The sequence below is a fragment of the Sceloporus undulatus genome, chromosome 3, assembly GCF_019175285.1.
Source record: "Sceloporus undulatus isolate JIND9_A2432 ecotype Alabama chromosome 3, SceUnd_v1.1, whole genome shotgun sequence".
In the NCBI taxonomy this organism is placed as follows: domain Eukaryota; kingdom Metazoa; phylum Chordata; class Lepidosauria; order Squamata; family Phrynosomatidae; genus Sceloporus; species Sceloporus undulatus.
In genome coordinates, this window is record NC_056524.1 from 228816182 (window position 1) to 228839167 (window position 22986).

The 22986-nt window shown below is 37.9% G+C and overlaps 1 protein-coding gene across 1 annotated transcript in view; it reads left to right on the forward strand.

Moving 5' to 3' along the window:
• PXYLP1 (2-phosphoxylose phosphatase 1) overlaps nt 1–22711 on the forward strand; it is a 79992-nt gene extending 57281 nt beyond the window's left edge. Inside the window, exons 4-6 of the mRNA XM_042459596.1 lie at nt 2303–2429; nt 15623–15762; nt 19066–22711. Of these exons, the coding sequence (XP_042315530.1) occupies nt 2303–2429; nt 15623–15762; nt 19066–19997 (1199 nt within the window). The 3' untranslated portion in view covers nt 19998–22711. The remainder of the gene's footprint in view (nt 1–2302; nt 2430–15622; nt 15763–19065) is intronic.
• The last annotated feature ends 275 nt before the right edge of the window (nt 22712–22986 follow it).

The following is a 22986-nucleotide window of genomic DNA, read 5'->3' on the forward strand; positions in this document are numbered from 1 at the left end:
GGGTGAAATATAGTCATCTGTCTGGAATGAAATGGATCAAAGATCCACCTGGTCCAGTGATTCCCAGAGTGAGCAGTACGCCTTACACCGGGAATGGTGGAAAGATTCAGGGTGGCAGTGAGAGGGAAAGAGGGCAACACAGGGGCTTTCAGTCAAAGTATTGGTGGCAAGAAAGACAAGGAAAACCATTATTATTATTATTATCATCATTACACTTTATTTATATAGTGCTGTAGATTTACACAGTGCTGCACATACAATCAATAACCAGTGATCGTGAACCTTTTAGAGGCTGAGTGCCCAAACTGCAACCCCCAAACCACTTATTTATTGCAAAGTGCCATGTCCCTCCAGCTTTGTAGTAACAAACTCTGGCAAAGTTTGTGCTGGGGTGACGGCACATGTGCCCACAGAGAGGGCTCTGAGTGCCACCTCTGGCACGCGTGCCAGAGGTTCGCCATCACTAAAATAGACAAAAAGAAACCTGCCTATGGCATACATTCTACAAAATGAGAACAATATACATATAAAATAATACATAATAATATATGATAGGAGTCGATAAAATAAAACCAGCAGCCTTTAGGACCATGGTAGGGATAACCAGAGATGTGAAGGCCTGGAAAAACATTTTTCTTTTTCTTTTTGCCCTCCTGAATCATGCTAAAACATTCCATATTTGATTTTTTTCCTCATTTCATACATGTAGAGGTGTAAATGTTGAGTGGGGGACCCTAAAATTTGTTTGTTTTTTGGCAAGATTTGTTCAGCATGGGTATGCCTTTGCCTTTCTCTGAGCTTGTGACTTGCCCAAGGTCAACCAGTGGTTTTCCATGGCCGAGGAGAGAAAGTCTCCAGAGTCCTAGTACAACACTCAACAACTTCACTACACTATCTCTCTGCTAATGCTAAGTTTCTTCTTATTTTTAATTGGACTTTTTTGCCAGCTTCTCATAAACTTCTAAAGCAAAGAGCTTCCTTATCAGTTAGGTGTTCATTACAGTTCAGGACCTTGTAGCTTCATTTATTTAAAATAATACATACTGTGGCTGAAGTGAATAAAAGAGAGTCTTCTTTTATTATGCTTCAGTTTAGGGTTATGCAATGAAATGAATTGTGAGGACACCAAGGAAGTATTTTCTTACACAACACATAACTAACATCGGGAATTGGTTACCTACGGCTGTGTTAATAGGCAGTAGGTTACATGACATTAAATGGAGACTGGAAAAATACATGGAGGACTAGTCATTGTTGTGGTAGTCACTATGGCTCTGTAGAACTTCCAGACAGATCAGCAGTTATTTTAATACTACTGTACTTATTTGGGAGCAATGGCAGGAAATGGATGTAATCTTTCTGCTGTACCTGTAGGTTTCCCAGACTGGCAACTGGGGTATATAAAATACTGAACTAAATAGGTTTTTTTGTTATAACCAGACAAGGCTGCTTTTATGTTCTCTGTGTTCTGTAGCACAGATCATAGTTTGTTACTGTATCCTATAACGATTTGCAGTTGCTGTCTAAACTACATCCAGGAGTCAAAAGTACAATATTTGTAAGTTATTATTAAGAATCAGATGCTGGTGAAACGTCAGGAAGAAATTCTTTTAGAACTTTGCCACATAGCCCGAAAAACTCACAAAAAACTATTAAGAATCAGCCCATGTGTCACATTCATTTTCAGTTCAAAGGATGGGACAGTTTAATTGTTGTTGTTGTTGCTGCTATGTGCCTTCAAGTGTTTGGTTTTCTTGGTATGATTTGTTCAGAGGAGGTTTGTCATTGCCTTTCCCTGAGGCTGAGAGTATGTGACTTGCCCAAGGTCACTAAGTAAGTTTCATGGCTAAGCAGGGAATTGGACTCTGGTGTCCAGAGTGACAGTCCAACAGTCAGACCACCTTGCCACTAAATATGTATTGCTGATATTATCACTATCCCATTTTCTCAGTCTTGAATTAGTAGATATTTAATAATACATTTATTTTAGTAAGATTGTGGGAAAACAGAATAAGGAGTAAAGTTGGTACAACTACTTCAGAAGAAAATTATGACAATGAAACAAATAAAGTGCACACAGTAGATGTAGTTCCTATTGAGTATTAACATGTTCCAATACATCTAGATTATCACTGTGGCATGCATATGTAATCCAGCAACAATCATGTCAGTGGTAGATCCTCTGAGCTAGTAGGCCTTTTCATTGCCTATGTTTAGTATGTTGCTGACTGTTTTATGTTTATATAGGTGTCCTCCTTGGGCTTCTTGAGATTTTTATAATGATTTTTTTTTCCTCTTATAGGCCATGCACCTCATTATTTTAAACTGATTTCTGTCCATGTGCTGATTCGTCATGGGGACCGATACCCTCTTTATGCCATTCCCAAAACAAAAAGGCCAGACATTGACTGTACATTAGTGTCCAGCAGGTACAGTTTCTTTATGTTATAATTTCTCTCTAGGCTACCTTTATACACTCTGAAGTTTAAAAATTCAGTGGAGTTGTTGTTGTTGTTGTTATGTGCCTTCAAGTCATTTCTGATTTACAGTGACTCTACGGGAATCTTGTCACAGGGTTTTCTGGGGCTGAGAATGTATGAGTTGTCCAAGGTCACCCAGTGAGTTTCCATGGGTGAGTGTGGAATCAAATCTCAATTTCCAGAGTCCATATCCTATGCTCAAATCACTACACCATGCTGGCACTCTCAATGAAATATAATCACCTAATTAAAATCCACGTATTGACTTGTTGTCTATCCAAGTGGAGACCTGTGAACATTTTACTTAAAGGTTTATTTTAATCTTCACATTCATAGCACGTATGTTTTTCCATACAACATTGTGATTTATCTTGTGCTAATTTCTGTTTCCCTTAAAAAAGCTAAAATTGTTACGGCTTCCACAGGTTATGCAAATAGAGGTAAATGAAAGAACTGTATTTCAGCTACCAAGCTCTGAAAATCCTAGTTCAATGGAAGACTGCCTCTTATCCTCTATCTCTTCAGTCACTCTCATCCTTGTTGAGTGTATGTGTTTACAGATGAATAGATGGGGAAAATGTTCTCTTGTCTTCCAAAATGAGACTGGAAAGTTTATCATAGAATCATAGAGTTGGAAGAGACCATAAGGGCCATCCAGTCCAACTCCCTGCCATGCAGGAATACACAGTCAAAGCGCCCTGGACAGATGGCCATCCAGCATCTGTTTAAAAACCTTCAATGAAGGAGACTCCACCACCCTCTGAGTTAGCACATTCGACTGTAAAACAGCTCGTACTGTCAGGAAGTTTTATGAGATATTAAATACTTAAAGATGGAGTATTTTCCTACCCACTCACTCACCCTTTTTCACTGAGGACTGTTTGGTATATTTTTCATTTGTTAATTGACTTATTCAGTAATAAATATTTAGATGGTTGACCTGAGCTAAAATTTCCCTAATTTGTGTGGCTTTTCTGTCAGTGGCAAGACTAGTCTGAGATGCTGGTAAATTCAATATGGATTCATTATTTTTAGTAGAGATGGTGGCCATTAACGTTGCTTAATAATCCTGTACATAGTTGTTAAAATAATTCATTTTGAAACAATATAGAGTATATTCACCATGAGTTGTTAATTAGTGTCATAGTTGGAGTCTGTATTTCCTTACTGATACAGCTTTGTTGACTCACTGTAGCTGCAAGCAATAATAAACAACCACACTGAATGGTTCAGAATGACTGTGTCAAGGTTAATTAGAATTATTAAAGAAGGACAAGTGAAATGTTATGTTATGTGCTAATTTGTAGGTGTGTCACTTAGGATAAATCCTAGTTTTTAAATCTTGCAGTGAATAAATACTGTTGTATAAAGGTTAGCAATTTGACATGACCAGTCATGTAAGCTGCTGTTTGTTAACATAGCAGATAAATATATAATAAAATCTGTATTTGGGAAAGAAAAGAGTGGGAGAAAAAAAAGTCAACAGCATATGTGGTAAACACATTTTCACAAAGTATTAATGTTCCAAAGCAGGGCATGTATATTAAATATTTTAGGATGGGACTTAGTGCTATGAAATTGTATTGGCTGTAGTAAGAAATTAAATTCTATAATAAGATAAGCAGTGACTAATTTGCTAATTGCAGTGATAGGATTTTTAATGAACATACTCTAGGGAATAAAACATTAATTGAAGAGAGATAATTCAAAGCCATTTGGAAATTTTACAGGGCGTGACATTCTAAGCTCTAAAAACATCTGCAGGATAGTATTAAAGACAACACTTTACAGAGTGGGCAAGTGCATGCTTTGATGATAGTAATTAAATAACACTTTTAGCCTTATAAAGTCCATAAGAAGAAAACCCAGCAGATAACAGTCTAAAGAGTTACATTGTGAATTCCACTCTACCGAAGTTCAGTTTGGGGATATGTCCAAAGACATTCCTAATTAATTATTTTCCAGATATGAGAAATGATAATGGTACTGAAGGTTCTGGTATGAGGCTTTCATGCATTGCAAAGGTACTTTGTTCATTTGTTATCCTCAATATTTTTCTGGATCTCCCATGAATCCAATAAATACTCAGTTTTGTTGGCTTTTCAGAGAATAAGAAAATTTGGTAATATGTCATGTATCCATCCTAGAAAAATATTTCTTTTTTGAAAAACTCTTCAAAACTAAAATACATTTGGCCCATGGCATTCACTAGGGTTTGGTTCCTGAACCCCTCGTGGATAACAAAAGCAGTGGATTCTCAAGTCCCATTAAATATAATGGCATAGAAATGGTACCCTTATATAAAATGACAAAATCAAGGTTTGCTGTTTGGAATTTATAGACTTTTTAAAAATATATATTTTCAATCCATGGTTGGTTTTGAATCTGTGGATAAGGAATCTGTGGATCTGGAGTACTGACTGTAGCAGTCTGAAATTGTGGCATCCAGTTTCAATTGTTTTATGATGCTTCTGATGCATACCTAGCAAGAACAGCCTGTTAAGTCCAGCTTTATGTCTCCCAGAATCTGAAGTGAAATGATTGGTTACCAGACGTTTGAATTGCCTTCAGAAGCACAAACATGCTCATCACACAGACTTATTTTTTCTTCTTTTATCCTAGAATTATTAACCATATTGCTCAGATGAATTTTGATTAATTCTTTTAATATGTTTTGGTTTTACTTTGTAATCTGCCTTGAGATCTGCAGCTGAAGCATGGTTAACCGATAACTTTATAAATTAAAACAATCTCCAAAGCTTCTATTTGCATTCTTTAAATCATGCATGGAAGATGCTTTCAAGAGTGGTAATGAATATGCTGGCAAACAAGCAAAGGATTGGTTGTGTAGTTATGTAGAACCACAAGTGTTTATAGTCTTTGTAGCTGAAAACTAGCATTCTTAGAAACAACCACAGTCTTTGAAGCACAGATGTAATTTTCAGTAAACAAGATTGGATCAGGAAGCTTTTTATATCAGATGGACAGAAGGACAATCTTTTCTCTGTTGAAGGGCTAGAAACTGCAAATCGTATTCAACTCCTCTTGCTGTTAGAGGGAGAGATCAATATGAATATACAGTAGGGTCTCCTTATCTATGGATTTTAGCATCTGTGGGTGGCAAGAACCGTTGTCTTCAATGGTGGCGTGTGCATGTGACCATGCTAGCAGGCGTGCACATGTCACACTGCCATTAGGGAGAATGGGGCTTGAGGTCCTGCATTTTTTGGTGTCCATGGGGAGAGATCCAGAACAGATCCTCTGCAAATAACAAGGTATGACTATATACACTTACAGAAAAATCATTAACAATTAATAGCCAGTACACACTGTATGTGCTTGTGTGTGTTATGTTTGTGGGGATATATTACAGGAGGGAAAGTATAAAAGAAATCTGCATTTTTTGCATGTGAAGTGTGTGTGTGTGTGTGGGAGGGGGGGCAATATGAATATGCATATAGGCTGAGGAGCTACATGTGTGCATAGCACCACAAGTGCAGTTCTGTGTTTTGTTACTGCCTGGCAGCTGCTAAGCCCTGGGAAGCATCCCTCTGGCTGTTGCTTACCAGTGAGGAAGGAGGAAGACATTTCATACCATGGAGAAACAACTTTGGAGGGAAGGAGAAATTTGTGCTCTTAAATACAGTGTACCTTCCTTTCCCTCCCTTCAGGAGCCCAGAACAAATGGATCTTCATTGTCTGAGTAGCCTTTCCTTTCCTCTTTTCTCTCTGATAAGAAGGAGTTGCAGCAGCCCCTTCTGGGGCTTGACAGCTGTGGGTGGTGAGAGGTTTCTGGATGAGTGCAGTGTACCTCTGTACCTCAACCAGAAGGGGACGTTGTGCACATAAGTCACCAACAAGATGTCATCCATAGACATATGCACTACATTTATTGCATGTCTCTTTCTTTCACCCTTGAACAGCTTTTCTATGGGCAGAGAGGGTAAGGGTGTAGCCTGAGTAATTGAATCAGCAGCTGTACAGGCAAGATGACTGGCATACATTCCAGAATAATTGCAGGACGACTTTAAGAGTTCTTTTTTTATATGGCCTTGTAATGCAACAAAGTTAGTTGGCACGAATAGCAGAGTGGATTTTATGGAAATTTAATACAGTAATTTCTAATGAGAACTTGAAAAGTGGAGGAATCACCATGCATTTTAAATATAGATTGGCAGCTATTTAAGTTTTAATTATTTTCTCATTGAAATTCGTATTTGATTAACCTATTTGGATTTTGTTTTGTGATGAGTTTCTCATTTGTATTCTGTTCCCTCCTCTCTTTCATTTAGTATTCCACAGATAGAGTTCATTAATTACGCAGATTATGCTGCAGCCCTATGTACAGTATAGACTCCTAATGGGCAAGCAGGATATCTTAGGGGGTCTTGCTAGAGTGTTGTGAATTAAGGATTGTGACACATGAATAGCTTAGCATGTAGGTAAGGAAATGGATGAAGTCCTTGGAGAATTCTTTTGTCAAATTTCAATTAACATTTTCAAATCAAGGTAGATTTCCATTGAGAAAACTTGTTTTTGTAATTGTTCACAAGCAAAATTAATTTTCTATTGCAGTGTTTGCCTTTGGGGTGGGAGTTGGGATGGGGTGCAATTGAAGTACATAATACTTAGATCTTTGTTAAATTTAAAATTCAGTAAATACAACATTTGACTTTAATTTGCCTAGAATGCCATAAGTGAATTCCATAAGGAATAATATTTCAATAGACAAAAAGAAAAGGAGGAAAACCTATCATATTTAGTTTAAAAATGAATCACCCTATCATCTGGTAATGTAACGTTGCTAACCTATAAAAAAGAACCAGTTGTAATATTATTTTGAAATATAATAATGAACAATTGTGACATCTGTTAACTATAGAATCATGTTTAATCCATGATTGTGATTCAGAGGCACTCATGTAAGTGTGGAAATTATTCAGCGTTTTCTTATCTGATATCCTCCATCTCATACAACCTCTCCCCAGCAAACTCTTTAAAAGCAAAGTGATATTGGAAAGAAACTACCCTAAGTATATGTATGCCTCCACCCTACATTGAATTTCTTGATCAGCTACTGTTGTCATGTCATAAAGTGATTTCTGGAACACTCTTAACTTTTTTGTACTTCATTTCTGGAGAATACCCTGGATAATACATCCTGTTCAGTATTTATGAAGTCACAGTCATGACTTATAACCTCACACATTTTGTAATTCACACTTAAAGTTGTGGTACCATTGCCATGGCCAAAAACAAAACAACTCCACTTTAGACATCAGACCCCTACACCAGTTGAAAAGTTCTGAAGTGTTGGTGGGTATGGTAATGAAGGATGACTCATTGAGCCTTTTCCCACCATTGAGCCATAGTTGTGAAAGGACTCCTCAAGAGTCCATGCCACTGGTCATCATACCATAGCTCCCTGGCAAGAGGGGGCTGGAACAATAAAAACAATGAGAAATAAGTGCATGTATGAAATACGATGTGTGTGTTAGTACAAAACACAAAGCCAAATGGTTGTTTCTAGACTAAAGGCATTACAGTACTTTAAAAATTTTAATAGCATAGGAAATGACCTGGCACCTACTAGAAAGATTTTAAATGTGGTCAGTAAGTCATGTGAAGACTAGGGAGTGGTGTGTGTGAGAGAGAGGGAGGGAGAGGAAGAGCGAAGACAAATGACTGGATTCCATAGGGATAGTTATTTTTTCTGGGCAGTGACCTGGGAGAGATCGCTTTTTTGTGATGACCTCTCCCTCCATCTGTTTTAACCACATGTACCAGCTACATGCTATTAGAAAAGAAGATAAAATTCACGAAAAGACATATTTCAGACTGCCTTCTAAGTATTTTAAACAGAATTAGATGTGTAGATGTGCTAAAAAGAAAAATCCACACATTTACTGCAGAAACAGGATGGAATTGATTTTATTATGAATGTATGCAAAAAAAGATACATATGTGGTTTTATATTGATAGATTGTCATTCCCTATTGAAAAATGGGCAGCTTTTTATGAACTTACACTTTCTTTCATTAATTCAGAAAAGCATAAAAGCCAAGCAGAAATTGGAAATAGAGCAGCAGCCTCTTAGCAGTTTACTTTCAAAAGGACCTGTTGGCTCTAATTGGGAGCAGATTCTGTTGGAGGTTTTATTTGATCAACTTATAACCCCTCAGTGCATTAGAAATTATCTGAAATGAAAAACCAAATATATTAGTGAAAATTCATCCCGTAATAAAACACAATTTATGGCTTTGGCAAACAGTGCATGTCATCAAGCTGACAATTAAGTAAGTAATACTCTTTTGTTTTAAATGTTTCAGATTTTTGAGGTGATGTTGGTCATGTCCCTCAGTCATAGTTATCAAAAAGGTCAAGTTGAATAATCAAGCTCTTTCATTTTTATTCTTCCATGATTTTATGGAAATTAGCATATAAGAATTTCTCTGGAGGTTTTATCTGTCAAACTAAACAGGGTAATTTCTTTCTTTCATTCTGCTCAGTCCCAGCCACTTGCACAGTGTTGCCTGGATACTCTGTCTCCTGCGGCATCTGTAAATTGGCCAATTCAACAGTAAGATTGCTAATCTGATTTTATTTTTAAAGACACCTTCTAAAAAGTAACTGGCCAGACAGCATCTTAATACACTGGTACCCCGGGATACGAATTGATCGCGTTACGAAATTTCCGGGATACGAAAAAGTTAGATTGGAAAAAACTGTTCCGGGATACGAAGGTTTTTTCGGGTTACGAAATTTTTTTCGGCGCGAAATTCAAACGCGCGGCTTGCCAGCGCTAACGGAAAGCCCTTTTCGGCTTGCGAAATGCATCGGGTTACGAACGCCGCGGCGGAACGAATTAATTTCGTAACCCGAGGGAGCACTGTACCATTGCTTTTCAGCTGCCATCCCTATCTCTCCTCCACCATCCTTTTTCTTGTGAATAATAATGTTCAGAGTACATTGTACTGGGTACAACTTAGAAAATACTTGCATGCGGGACATTTTCTGTAAGTTCAAACTTCTTAATATGTATCTATTGGATAATATTTTTTCCATAACATCTGTTCTTGTTTTCATTGTGGTTACATTATTAGAGTGACAGAGACGAAGCATCTTTCTACTGCTGTAAATATTGAGTTTTCAAAATGTACACTCCCAGTCTTAAATTATAAATGTTCAAGACTGCAACTGAGTTAAAACAACAGAGAGGATGTGTACTGGTTAAAACATTTGTAACATTTTACACAGCATAGTTTGGTATTTAATAAGTCGGTAAAAAGGAGAGGTGGAAAATCACTTACTGTATTCCAAGGGCTGTGTAAATGGATGAAAGCTCAATAAATTAATTCACTATTTAAGGACACACTAAACTATTGTTGTTACCATTGCATAAAATATGAATATAAACACCCCAGTTTCAATAATGAGTGTGAGTGTATTCAATATACTAAAACTTAGGAAGGTTATGGAAGAATTTACTTAGGCCCATTACAGACGGGCCTTTTAGTACGGAGTCAGTCCATATTAGGGTTAGGAAGGTGCGGTGCTTCCGCACCCCCCTAACCCTAGTACGGACTGAGTCCGTACAAAATGGCAGCGCCCCATCTACATGGGGGCCGCCATGACGACGCCACGACCGCGCCGCCTCTATACGGGGTGGCGCAGACGTGACGTGATCGCTCCGCGCCAGTGCGCTTAGTGCACCCTTTGTGCGGAGCAGGAAGGAGCTCCGTTTCAGAGCTCCTTCCTGGTTTGCGCCGCTGGGCACAGCCTTCACACGGCTGTGCCCAGTGACGCAAAGGAGAAAGGGACCAAGCGGCCCCTTTCTCCTCCTCCCCGCCGCCGCAGGGTGTCCTTGGGGCTTGAAGCCCCAAGGACACCCCTTTCCAGGCTGCGGGGAAGCGGCCTTTTGCCGCTTCCCTGCAGCCTGGAAAGCGGCGGATTGGGGCCTCAGCGGCTGCCATTCTGGCCACTGAGGCCCCGATACCTTGGGGAAAGGGGCGGGTACAGGCCGCCTCAAAGGGGCGGTCTGTAACGCGCCTCTGGCAGGCATAGGAAATGTGTTTCTGCAGATCTTGCTGGACTGAAACTCCCATCTGTCATTGTTGAGTGTGCTGGCTAGGACCAGTTATCTCTGGTGGGCTACACATTTCCTTGACCTGCCTGGGGAGGACATTAGTTAATCCCAGTACACAATACAATAATCCATAAATGTTTTGTGTTAAGGAAATGAAAATTATTCTTTTGAGTGAAAAAGCAACAGAGAATTTATTACACAAATTTGATTTGATCCAAATCGTGGGTTTCACTTGGAGTTCAAATGCCTATTTTTGTGGGTAAGTGATTACGGTAGATAGAATCATAAGTAGTTTGAGGTTCTACTTTACATTAGAAGGTGGTCCATGAAGGGAGATTAAGCACCTGCAAGTTGGATGTGAGGCTTGAGGGGCTCCCATTGTAGTTCTGCTGATGTTAATGCTGCAAGTGTAGACCTGGAACTCCATCACCATCAGGCCTCAATGATTACTGAGCCTTCAAACCAGTATTACTTTCCACAATGGCAGTTGCCAGGAGCAGACGTGTCCTACGTCATGTACTTACGGAGTGGCTGTGCCATTCAGGGATGAGACAGCCTCCAATGAGATGGCTGCCTGTTGTGGAAAGGAAGAAGGAAGGAGAAAGATATTCCCAGATTACCAAACTACACATGACTAAGGTGCTTTAGAAGAAAATTCCTTCAGCTGTAATTCTTGTGACCAGCAACTGGAAAGTTTTAGCTCTTCACTGAATTTCTTATACTGAATATCATGAGTAGGGATGGAATAATTGATTGCTGGCAGCAGTGCTACTGAGGCATATGAAATGATATTTGGTGAGAATGATGCCTAATGGCAGCTTGCGGCGCCTGGTGGCAGACAGTATACATAAGGTATAGTGGTGAATCTATTAGTTTGCATACTCTTTTTCACATGGTTGAATTTCCCACCCACCCTCACTCTATACTAGATGCAGAATGGCCACTCAGGGACTTATCACAGTGAAACCATTAGTCCTGAGGGTTGTGAGTGGGAGGACAACTCTTATATAATGCTGAGAACTGTAGTATTTTGGATTAAACATTGAACTGCAACACCCAGAATTCCTTACCACTGGCCATGTTGGTTAACTTGAACTTCACCCTGCTCCAATTTAGTCTTTCCTATCGTTTTTGTAACCTAGATCTTGTGAATTGTTATTGCAGTTCAAATAAGCATTATGCACAGGTTAACCATTTCTGGAAGTATTTTCCTTTTTCTTGTGGGATGATAACGTTGACATTTGTTTTGCAGTTAGTGAACATTAAATTTGACAGAATTAGGTTATTGCTTACTATATATGAATGTGCTAGTTGTGTGCATGTGTAGAAACATGCACATGTCCCGTTTTGCATCCAGGGTTTTGGTATGAGAGGCATAGCTCTTTCTTGGCTGATTTAAAGGTTTAGTAAAGTGATGATTGTCAACAAATATATGGGATCATACAGTATGAAGTTTAGTAGCTGCAGATGGCATGTATACCCCAGATTGCCTACAGTTACTGTGCTGGAAAGAAAGCATTGTATGGCAATCTTTTGCAACACTTTATGGCAATCTTAATGATTTAAAGTTGAGTGTTTTTATTGATTAAACTGGAACACTGAGTCTGCTATCCTATACACATTTACAGTACTTGGAATCAGATCCCTTTTAGTATAGTGAGATATTTTCACATACAATATGCATTTGTTGTTGTGTGCCTTCATGTTGTTTCTGTCTTAATGATTATCCTAGAGTGTTTTAGAGTCTTCTGAGGGTGAGAATGTCTGACTTGCTCAGGACCACCCACTGGATTTCTGTGGCTGAGCAGGAATTTGGACACTGATCTCCAGAGTTGTAGTCAAATGCTCAAACCACTCTGCCATGCTGGCTCCAAAGTATGCATAGGATCATTCTATGCGCATATGCTAAAAATTCTGATCACTCAAAAAGTACTAATGTTGGAGCTTGCATATAGAGGCTGAAGTGAAGATAGTGATACTTGGTATTCTAATGTAGTGTGATATACACAGCTTAGCAAAACTTTGCTGTGACTCCAGTGTTATAATTCCTATGGAAATCATTGAAGTACACACTTGAATAAAGTTGAAATCTTTGCTGTAGAGCAGGGGTAGGCAACCTTTTTGAGCCGGGGGCCGGGTTGCTGTCCCTCAGACAACTGGGGGGCCGAAGCCAAAAAATAAATAATTAAATATATTTTTTAAAAAATTAAATATATAAATAAACCAGGACAAATGTAGGACAAAATTTTCAAATGGAAGACACTTTTTTAAAAAAAATAATGGAGGGCACGCAAAAAAAATTGCTGATTTTTTAAAAAATGTTAATATAAATGCATGTTTCTGAGGCTTCTATAGACAATTGCCCCCCAAAGGCCCCGGCGGCAATCGGCGGCAGGACTGGGCTGGGGCCAGTCCCAAGGCCTTGCCGGGCCGCATCCGGGCCGCAGGTTGCCTACCCCTGCTGTAGAGTAACAGTGAGCAGTTTGCAGGACTGAAACTTTCATTAACCTTCGTCATTTGCTATGTCACTAGTGCTGATGGAGATTGCAGTCAGCAATATGTAGAGGCCCACAAGATGCTCATTTCTGCTTTAAGAGCCCCATTCAGCTGTGTTTGCACAAATATACATAGGTTTCAACTATGTAAAGTTGATTCCCCCCCCCTTTCCAGGTAGCTCCATATATCAAGTTACTTATGCTTTTATAATTTATATCTGTTATATGTTTCCAGTTCTTTTTCCTGTTCAAATAGGGCTTGATTGACGCATACCAGTACTTCTTGTTGTGTGTTTTTAAGTTGATTCCAAGTTATAGTGACCCTAAAGTGAACCTATCATGGTGTTTTCTTGATAACATTTCTTCAGAAGGGGTTTGCCCTTGCCTTCTGTTGAGTCTGAGAGAGTGTAAGTTGACTTTCCATGGCAGAGCAGGGATTCAGACCCTAGTCTCCAAAATTATAGTCCAGTGCTGAAACCACTATACCGGCTCATGTATGCATACTACACTGTCTTTTTAGATTGAAACCTTTATAGCAACCACTGTTAGCATTGTTCCTGAGTACGGTTCACCACCCATGAAAAACATTTTGGGTTTTGGAATATTTTAGATTTTGGAATTCCTAAAAAGGAAGACAAGCTACATAATGATAGCATGAAAGACTGCATGCCTTTCATCTGTGTGATTTACCACTACACATAGCTAATCTGAAAGTTTAGTTCATTTATTCTGTTTCCATTTTTCTGACAAAATCCTGTCTAGTAGCCCTGCAAAAGTTGTTTCTTCCTCTGTGCTCTCCTACTATGCATGCTTTTCAAAAGTCAACTCTGCATTTAAGGAGATTCTTTTTTTTAAAAAAAATCATTCAAAGGTGATAATTCAAAGGTGATCATTTCTAAGGTGTAGTATATTCTGAGATGATACTGTGGCACCCTCTTGTGGCTTAAGTCTTTCAGTCATAACTTCACAAAATAGCAAAGTTCTACTTTTAAAAAAATGACTCTCTGTTTAAAGTCCTTAAGTTTCAAAATAGCATCTAATGGAAATTATAGTAATTTTGAAGCCATGACAATTGTTATATTTGATTGATGTTAGACTTTTTTATGGAAGATGCAGAGCAAGCTTGTATTTTATTTTTAAAATAATGTTTTCAACTGCTTTGCATAGCACTCAATAAAAAACAGACACTTTATTTTAAATTCTGATGATTTCTCTGCCTAAAACTGCAGGTACTTTTAGTTTTTTAAAAAAGAAGCCAACACAATCAGGAATCAGGTATTGCTAGACAATACATTGAGTGAAGAATCATCTTGTTACTTTCAAAGCAGGTAATAAATTGTGAATATACAGTATGTGAACCTGGTCAGGTTTTCAAACATTAATAGGAAGAATCGAATGTAAGTAGAATCCAAAAGTAGAATCTAACATATTGCTTTGGGTAGCATTGGGTTTTTTAGCCGCTCTCTTCTCTCCTCTTTATCTCTGAAAACCCGCTTCGGAGAGATATCCAGCCTTCAAGAGGGGCATTTTATGGCACATGGCTACATTGTCTTTCAGGGTTTCATTTCTTGTGGAAGCTGCTTACATGAGAGCAGTAATCATACTGGATACTGTCCTATGCCTATATTTTGTTGATGAGAAAAGGAATATAACTACCATAGATGTTAGTATGGTTCAGTTGAAGTATTTTACACTCTTCTAAAGAGAGCTACATCACAGAAGAACTGTGTGACTTGTCATGTCCACAAATATAGGCTAGGACAATTTGTATAAGTAAGGAGGTTATTGCTATTCTTGGATTTTGTGTGTGGGAATTACTTCCCATTTAGCTACATACAGATGGCTGCATAGAGTTCAGGATTGTAAGCAGTGTTGTTAGAGGAAATGAAAAAGTCCAGAAAGTGAAAATTGTGTTAGTGTGTGATCACTATTGGCATTCTGCTTTTTGCATTTAGTTTCCCTGTAATCCATTGGGGGATAATACTGTAAGATTTTGTACTGTAAGATATTTATTACCAGTGTCCCACAAGACTCATTTTCCCTCCCCAAAGACCTGTGATATCTTTTTAAAAGGATTTTGAAGTCTAGTACTGAAATGGAAGCTTTGATAATTAAGATTTTATGGTTTTAAATATCTGTCCATATTAGCTTTGACACATTGTTCTGATGCTGCAAATAACTTATATTTGAGTGTCAGTTGTGTTCTAACTGTCCAGGTGTAAACTGATCATACCTTGCAGTTGGTGCATCTTTAGCCTTTCAACACATTTTACACCACAGACAATTATATAAAACTGTATACCAATTTCTCTTGGGGATTGACTGCTGTATTTTAATTCTTCTATTTCTCTCTCTTTCTTTGCCTCCTATACGCTTCTTCCAACTGTTGATGTCCATTTACATAGTAGCAGATTTTATTTCTTTAAGAACAGACTTTTTTTCTCAGCAAGAGATATGACTTCATTCTGAAATTATGTGAATTGACATAATTAGAGCACTTTGATCTTTGCAGCTTTTTAAATGCACTTAAAAGGCAGAACTTTTTTTTATATTTTATTTAGAAAACCTTCCCATCCTCAGCTTGAAGCTTTTATCAACCATATGTCTAAAGGAGTAGAAGCACAAATGGATGGTACTCTGAGCAGCATGCCTCGTTACCCCAGCCATTCACTGTGTGAAATGGGAGAGCTTACGCAGACAGGTTTGTATACAGCTGTTCTATCTTCATCTTCAGCAAAAATCACTCTGCTAAGAGAGTCTTTGGTTCTCTCTTAACTGGACCTTCCCAAATGATTGCTAAGTGTTTAAAAATGATTTCGTCAGGAGACATGCTGGTTCTCTCCTGGTTGTGATAGTAATTAGGTCTGTGCATGGGGCCTCCATTTGGTTTGGAGTTGAATTCAGCAATTCACTTCTGAACCTCATTTGATCTGAGTCAATCATGATCTGTCCTGATCCAATCCAGGCCCCAGATCAGAATCTGATTCACCAGTTCTTCCTCATCATTTGCACTGGGAAACATAAAATTACTATACATTTTTTAAAACTAGTCACACACCCAAATAAAATTTAGAGATGTGGTAGAACCTGAAGAGGGGATTAAATCATGCACATGCCAAGCAGGAAATCCAAAGGATTCTTGCACTCTGTAAACTGTGCTGATTTTCAAATTTAAAAAAAAAATCATTTTTCAAAGCTATTGGCTGCTCAGTCTTGGCAATTTATGCTAGTTTTGTTGTACTACCATCCCATTAGTTGACTTAACAGTCTTAACATACCTACAGTGTAACTGGTAAGATTCAGTTATGCAACATAAGGAAATAGAGGAGTGAGGAGAGGATGGTTTACCTGCAGTCCATCTGATTAGATTCTCCCAACAAATCCATCTGATCTCTTTTAAGGGATTAGGTGAACTTCTTGGGGTGTGGGACATGAGGGATTGAGAGCTGATGCAGGCAGGATATTCATCATTCTTCTTTCCTGTCCTACTGGTCTTAACCTTTCTCTCCCCCCCCCCCCCCCCCGAATGGTGAACATTTCCTGCCCCTAGCCTGAGGAAGCTAGGGTGGTAAGAATAATAAAAAGATTCATAAAAAGGGTGGCTTCTCAAGTATCCAGAAACTCCTCCAGGAGGAATCATCCTTAAGCCCCTTTCTCATTTTTCTTCAGTCCTTCAATAGAATCAAGGACTAAATTCTCACCTATCCCCAGTGTAGAGTCAATTCACCTTTTCTCTGTCCCCCTCACAACGATGTGCTGGCTGGCAGGAGAGTGGGGGCACATGGGCTGAGAGGATTGTATCCAGTGTAGCCTATGTGCCACAATGACATCATCCTGCATCATCTCTGGAGGATTCCTGTGAGGTTCCAGATTTACTAAATTATAAATGAGCTTCCTTTCTCAGCTTCCCACTTCCTTTCTTCCTGCAAGACTTGGGCAGGAGAGAACATGGAAGCAGAGTAATATCACCTCTCTCTTCCTTTGTTAGGCAAGCTGCTGCCCTAGCTTTTCCTACCAGCGACTGTATGCTTGCGTGGGCTGGAAGGGTGTGGGGTTGTGGGGGTGGGCTTGTCTACTAGTAGTGGATAAGTCTTTGCCCTTGGCTGCTCACCCCTTCCCTCTAACCACCCATATGGCCATGTGGGTGGTTACCAGGTGAGCTGAGTGAGGATTCTCTATCACTGGCTATCATAGCTAGTAGTGGCTAAGCCTCCTCGCTTGGCTGCTCCCTCCACAATCTTACCACTGGGGGCAAGGAAAGAGGTGAGCCTGGGGAGGGAGTCTTGCTCCCCAATGCAAGTCATCTTCTAAAACTGCACAGTTTTCAAAGACATTTTTGCAGCAGGGAGAAAATGATTTAATTACTTGTTCTCTCCTCTGGGGATGAATAATTTAAACAAGTCTGCCCCTGACTCGAGCAGGTTGCTGGCTCTGTCATGTCCTGACAGTTTATTCCTGTTTATTTCCTGCCTACAGGGTAGAAAGATAATTATCCTGTGATCTGTTCTTTCACGTGGTCCCAGACAATGTTTTTTCTCCTTTGTTATCTGTCTTCCTTCCATCTGACACTGAGCAAGAATAACTTGGGGTAGTTAGAAGGAGGGGGGGCAGAGAATAAATTTCACCACTAAACTCACACAGACTCTTCAGCTAAATTAAAAGTAACAACAAAGGCAAACAGAATATTAAGTTAATTTCAACAAGACACAAGGAAAAGAGAAATGTAGAGAGACCAACTCAGATGACAATTAAAAACTGCTCATCCCTCACTATTACTTTTTCCCAATCTAATACTAACACAACCAACAAAACAAATGAAGGGACACCAAAGAAGATAACCAGTGATATAACTTTAATGACCTCACACAATCCCTTTCCAAAGCACTGGGATTACTGGGGAGAGCCTTGTACTCCAGACTGATAAAAATCATGCCTTCAGTTGCCTGTTAAACTGATGAAATGAACAAATTTTATCAGTCAATGAGCAAAGCCCAGTTACCATCATCCCCCTGTTTATCTCTCCAACTTGCCATTTTCCTTATATAGTAATTTCAGGGACACACTGGCTGACCTTTTACTTAGTTTAAATGCTTGGATTTCTGGATGAGATTGATATGTTTCCAACTGTACTGTTCTCCAGAAGTGAATTAGGCCACTCTAATCTGGTACAGAGCAGGTTGAAATCAACTCTCTTCTCTTTGTTATTTGAAATTAAGCCAAATTGTTTTCAAAACCTTAATAGCCACATCTCAATTTTTTGGGGGGTGAGAGGGGGTTTAACTAGAAATTTATATTTTTCCCCTCTACTTGCACAGGCAGATTCATTTCATGCCATGCCGCTATTTTTAAAAAAAATTCTGTAGAACAAACAGTCTTAAAATAACATGTCTTAGAAACTATCAACATTAGTCTTACTAAAAAGATAGAAAAAGAGAGGGAGAATGAGTACAGGACCAGCATGGCTCTCGTGAGTTACATAACAGTTTCAGCCATAATTAGTCTTTCAGAACCTGTGAGTTGGTATACAAAACATGCAGTCTTCACTAAGAATTTCAGGTACAGTTTCTGGGGTATTGTATATTTCTCTGGGCTACATAGTATCAACAGAATTGCTTCTTAGAAAGTAAACTGCTCTGTCACATCTGAGAAATTATCAACTCTGATGAAACAAGTTCATTGTATGTTTTCTAGCTTATCAAACTGACTTCCCTATTTAATACCTCTTAAGATAGTATTCATGCCTAAGCTGTTTATCATAAAGTTACAGAAGCAGCTGTTCAGTTTTCTCACTCTGCTGAGTAGTACAGAATGCTGACATCTGTACTAATATAATAAATAGCAGTGGATCTCCCTTTGTGCTATCCTGCTTAAGAGTAACATTTATCCAACATTTAATTTTTCATTTCTAGCTACGTTGAACTCCAGTTTAATAAGTCATGATTATCTGCAGTGTGCACTTTGAAGATGTTGTTATAGAAGAATGGTTATCTTTTTCTCTTTTAAGGAATTGTCCAACACTTGCTAAACGGACAGCTGCTACGAGATATTTATATAAAGAAGCATAACTTGATACCGAGTGACTGGACAGCTAAGCATTTGTATTTGGAGACTACTGGAAAGAGTCGAACACTACAGAGTGGCCTGGCATTACTCTATTCTTTCCTGCCAGAGTTTGACTGGAAAAAAATTAACTTCAGGAACCAGTGGAGCACAATCTTTTGTTCTGGAAATTGTGATTGCCCAATAAGAAATCATTACTTAGAGGAGGAGCAACGTCGTCAGTATAGCCTCCGGGTGAAAAACATACATTTGGAGAAAACGTATGCAGATATGGCAAGAATAGTTGGCATACCTACTAGGCAGTTAAGAGCTTCTAACCCCATAGATTCAATGCTCTGCCATTTTTGTCATAATGTCAGTTTTCCATGTACTAAGAATGGCTGCATTGACATTGAGCACTTTAAAGTAATTAAGATGCATCAACTTGAAGATGAAAAAGAGAGACAGGTGAAGAAATATTATTATTTGTATGCGCTCCTGGCAACTCATCCTATCCTTAACCAGACTGTCACTCGTATGCAGCGCATTGCAGATGGCAAAAAAGAAGAATTGTTTGCCCTTTATTCTGCTCATGATGTCACCTTGTCACCTGTTCTTAGTGCCTTGGGTATTACTGAGGCCAGGTTTCCAAGATTTGCAGCTAGACTTGTCTTCGAGCTGTGGAAAGATGCAAAGAAATATAAAGAACATTATATTCGTATCCTTTATAATGGTGTTGATGTCACATTCCAGACATCTTTCTGTCGAGATTACAACAAACATTATGGCAAGCTAATGTGCCCTTTTGAAAAGTTTGTCCACTTCATTAAGCAAGACATGTTTTCACCTTTTAATAGCACCAACTATTATGATGCATGTCGCAGAAGACCATTCTGAAGGAGAAGTTAAACACTGCAATTTGTTTTGTCAAAAGATCTATCTTTTGAAGAATCTTGATATGATGAATCCTAGTGTGCCTAAGTGCAAATGAATACAGATTGAAGTGGCTTTATTTTTGCCAAAATTCATTCTAGATTGATTTGAGATGTCATAAATGTACCATGTATATCAGCAAACTGTGCAAACTATTTTGTTTGTGCTAAACTTGATTTGTCTGTTAGCTGCTGTAAAATGGATATTGCTTGAAGAACTGAATGAGTACATTCTGGTTCCGTGTTGTTCCACTGCAGAGATTGACACCCTAAAGTAAACGCGAACATTACCAAAAGAATTTATTCATTCAGCAAATCATTGTTATTCCTGAAGTGTCCTATAGAGAAATTACAAGAATTTGGGGGAAAAAAGTGGTGCATGTATCCAAGTACATTTTACTTTTTGTTCACAAGGCTTGGGAATGGTTGATCTTTACCCACAACTCAAGAGCTCCTTCAACTTGTAATTTAGATCCTGTGAAGACTGTTCCTGCAATAATAATTCATGTCTCTCCTCTTGCTGATTGTTTTGAACATATGAAAAATCTCTAAAACAACTTATAGTGATTTTTAAAAAGTTTTTGCTATTGTCAGAAACATCTTATGAATCAGAATGGGCCTTTGGCCCTTCATATGATTTACAGCTCCAGTCAGCCATTGGCCATGTTGCCATTAGCATTAGCAACCAACATGGCCAATGGTAAGCTCCCCACCCTTGTTGGAAATGACCATTGCAGGTCAGTCCATGCAGAAAGCAATTTACATACAGTACAGGCTTTTTGTGTCTACCCTACCTAATTGGGTTTTTTGTTTTTGTTTTTGGTGTTGTTTATTTGTTATTTACATTCAGAAGGGATCTCTGTTCCATACAATAATGTTCCAGTATAACACAAGCAGGAAAATAAAAACATAAAAGGAGAAAAAATTACCACATTAATTGTAAGTTTTTATAAAAAGCTGATCAAATGTCCAAATATAAGTTAATTTGGACAGTTTGTCTATACATTATTTTTTCAAATGTTGAACATGTTGTTAGATTGTCTATCTATTGGATTATGGGTGAAGCAAAATTGAGGGTTATAAAAACTTTTAAATGTATGCTGGTTTTATAGGAATTTGATATTCTAAATCCAAAAATGACCTCAGATTTGCTCCATCATGTTCAGTTTTTTCACAGTTTGCTTTGACATTTCCATATTGTAATATATGACTGACTGAAATAATCCTTCAAAGAATTATCTTGCAAAGAGTAAGAAAAGGGTTAGTTGTCTAATAGACTCAAAACACTTTTAATTCGATATCAAACACAAAAATCTATGCATAAGAAATCTCAGTGGAACATCAGTGTCTGCACATAATAAAACGTAGGTAATATCTGAAATGATAACAAATATTGAATTTGTGGAAGAACTGTATGTAGTACAACATTTTTACTGTGTTTTTCAAGTTCAGCACCCAAAACTACATTAAAAATAGCTACAATATTGGGAAAAAAGCTTTTTCATAATAGGCTTGTGTTATCATTCCAGTAATGAAGGTCACCAAAAAATCTTCTTCCATTGACCATTTCTTACTTTCCAAGAAACAGAGAAGTACTTCACAAGAACATGCATGCCCCCAAATATCAAGAAACTTTCCAAAACCAAATTTAGTTTTGTGATTACCTCTTCCCAAAATGTAGCTACTGTGGGACAATTCTAAAACATATGTGTTAAGGAAGAATTAGCAGTATTATGTCTCCAACAATTTGCTGATTTAAAAAGCCTTTTCTTGAATAGATTCCATGGTGATCAATATAACCGAAAAAGCATTTTCTGCTGTAATAATATGTAGTCGGACATCTTTGTTCATACTAGTTACAGATGTTAAAACCATTTAACATGGCTTTTGGTTAGTCATAATGGAATAAAAATACTTTTTGTAGAAACCAGACGTAACATTTTATACAAACTAACCCCAAGGAGATATGGAAAGAAAAGTTCTGTTGTTTGCACTTTTAGCACTTTATGTGTACTTTGGACACAAATTTCAAGTGTAGTGGAATTACATACTGTAAGAAGTAGAAAATGTCAGATGTGACTTTTAATACATTTCCTTATGATCTTTCTGTTTTGTGTTCAAATCATTTGTGCTGTGATTTAAAAAAGCAGTGAGTTTAGCAATTTGTTGTATTGGCTGCATGTGGCCAAAGGAACTTGACAATGCTTAATTTTGTAGCTCATTTAGTACTTTTATAGATTAGGTTTTATAATCTGAGTCTTGTTTTGTTTTTTTAAACAGTATAGTGATTGTACTATAGTGTACTAAATGTTTTTTATCTTCTTTATAAAGGGATGCCAAAAGCTGTTTCAAACACTTCTCCTGTAACCATGATAGATAGACTTATGAACAATCTTATTATGAACACAGTGATAATGCATAACTGCATTTTAAAACATTTTCTTCATATGGTATTTTAAAACTGCTTAGAAAAGCTTTTTGTTACTATTGGAATGCTATGTTTTATAATGTTGGAATTTTTGCACACCCAGAAACCATAATGTAGGATATGATTTCAACTGAAATGGTGCTACCAGTTAAAAGGAGCTGTGACTCGTTTTCTGACTTTACTGGCATTTAATTCCTATTTTGAAATCGATACATTTGAATGTTTCAATAAATAAAGTTTTGAAGAATTCATTGAAGTGATTCATTAGTGGTGGTTCATCAGTTTTAATCTTTCTATATGTAAATGATGTTGAAAACATAACTTGTAAATTTGATGTTCAAGTGGTTTTGTTAAATGTTCATTGCTGTAGCAATGGTTGTTGCAGTTGAATAGTTTTTTAAGTAGAGATGCTGAATGAATTTTAGAAATAATGAAAGCTTACTTTAAAAACTTGCAGGTCCATAGTAGGAATGGTAATTCTAGATTTTCTCAGTCTCAAGAGATGTGGAGCGGAAGGAAATAATAA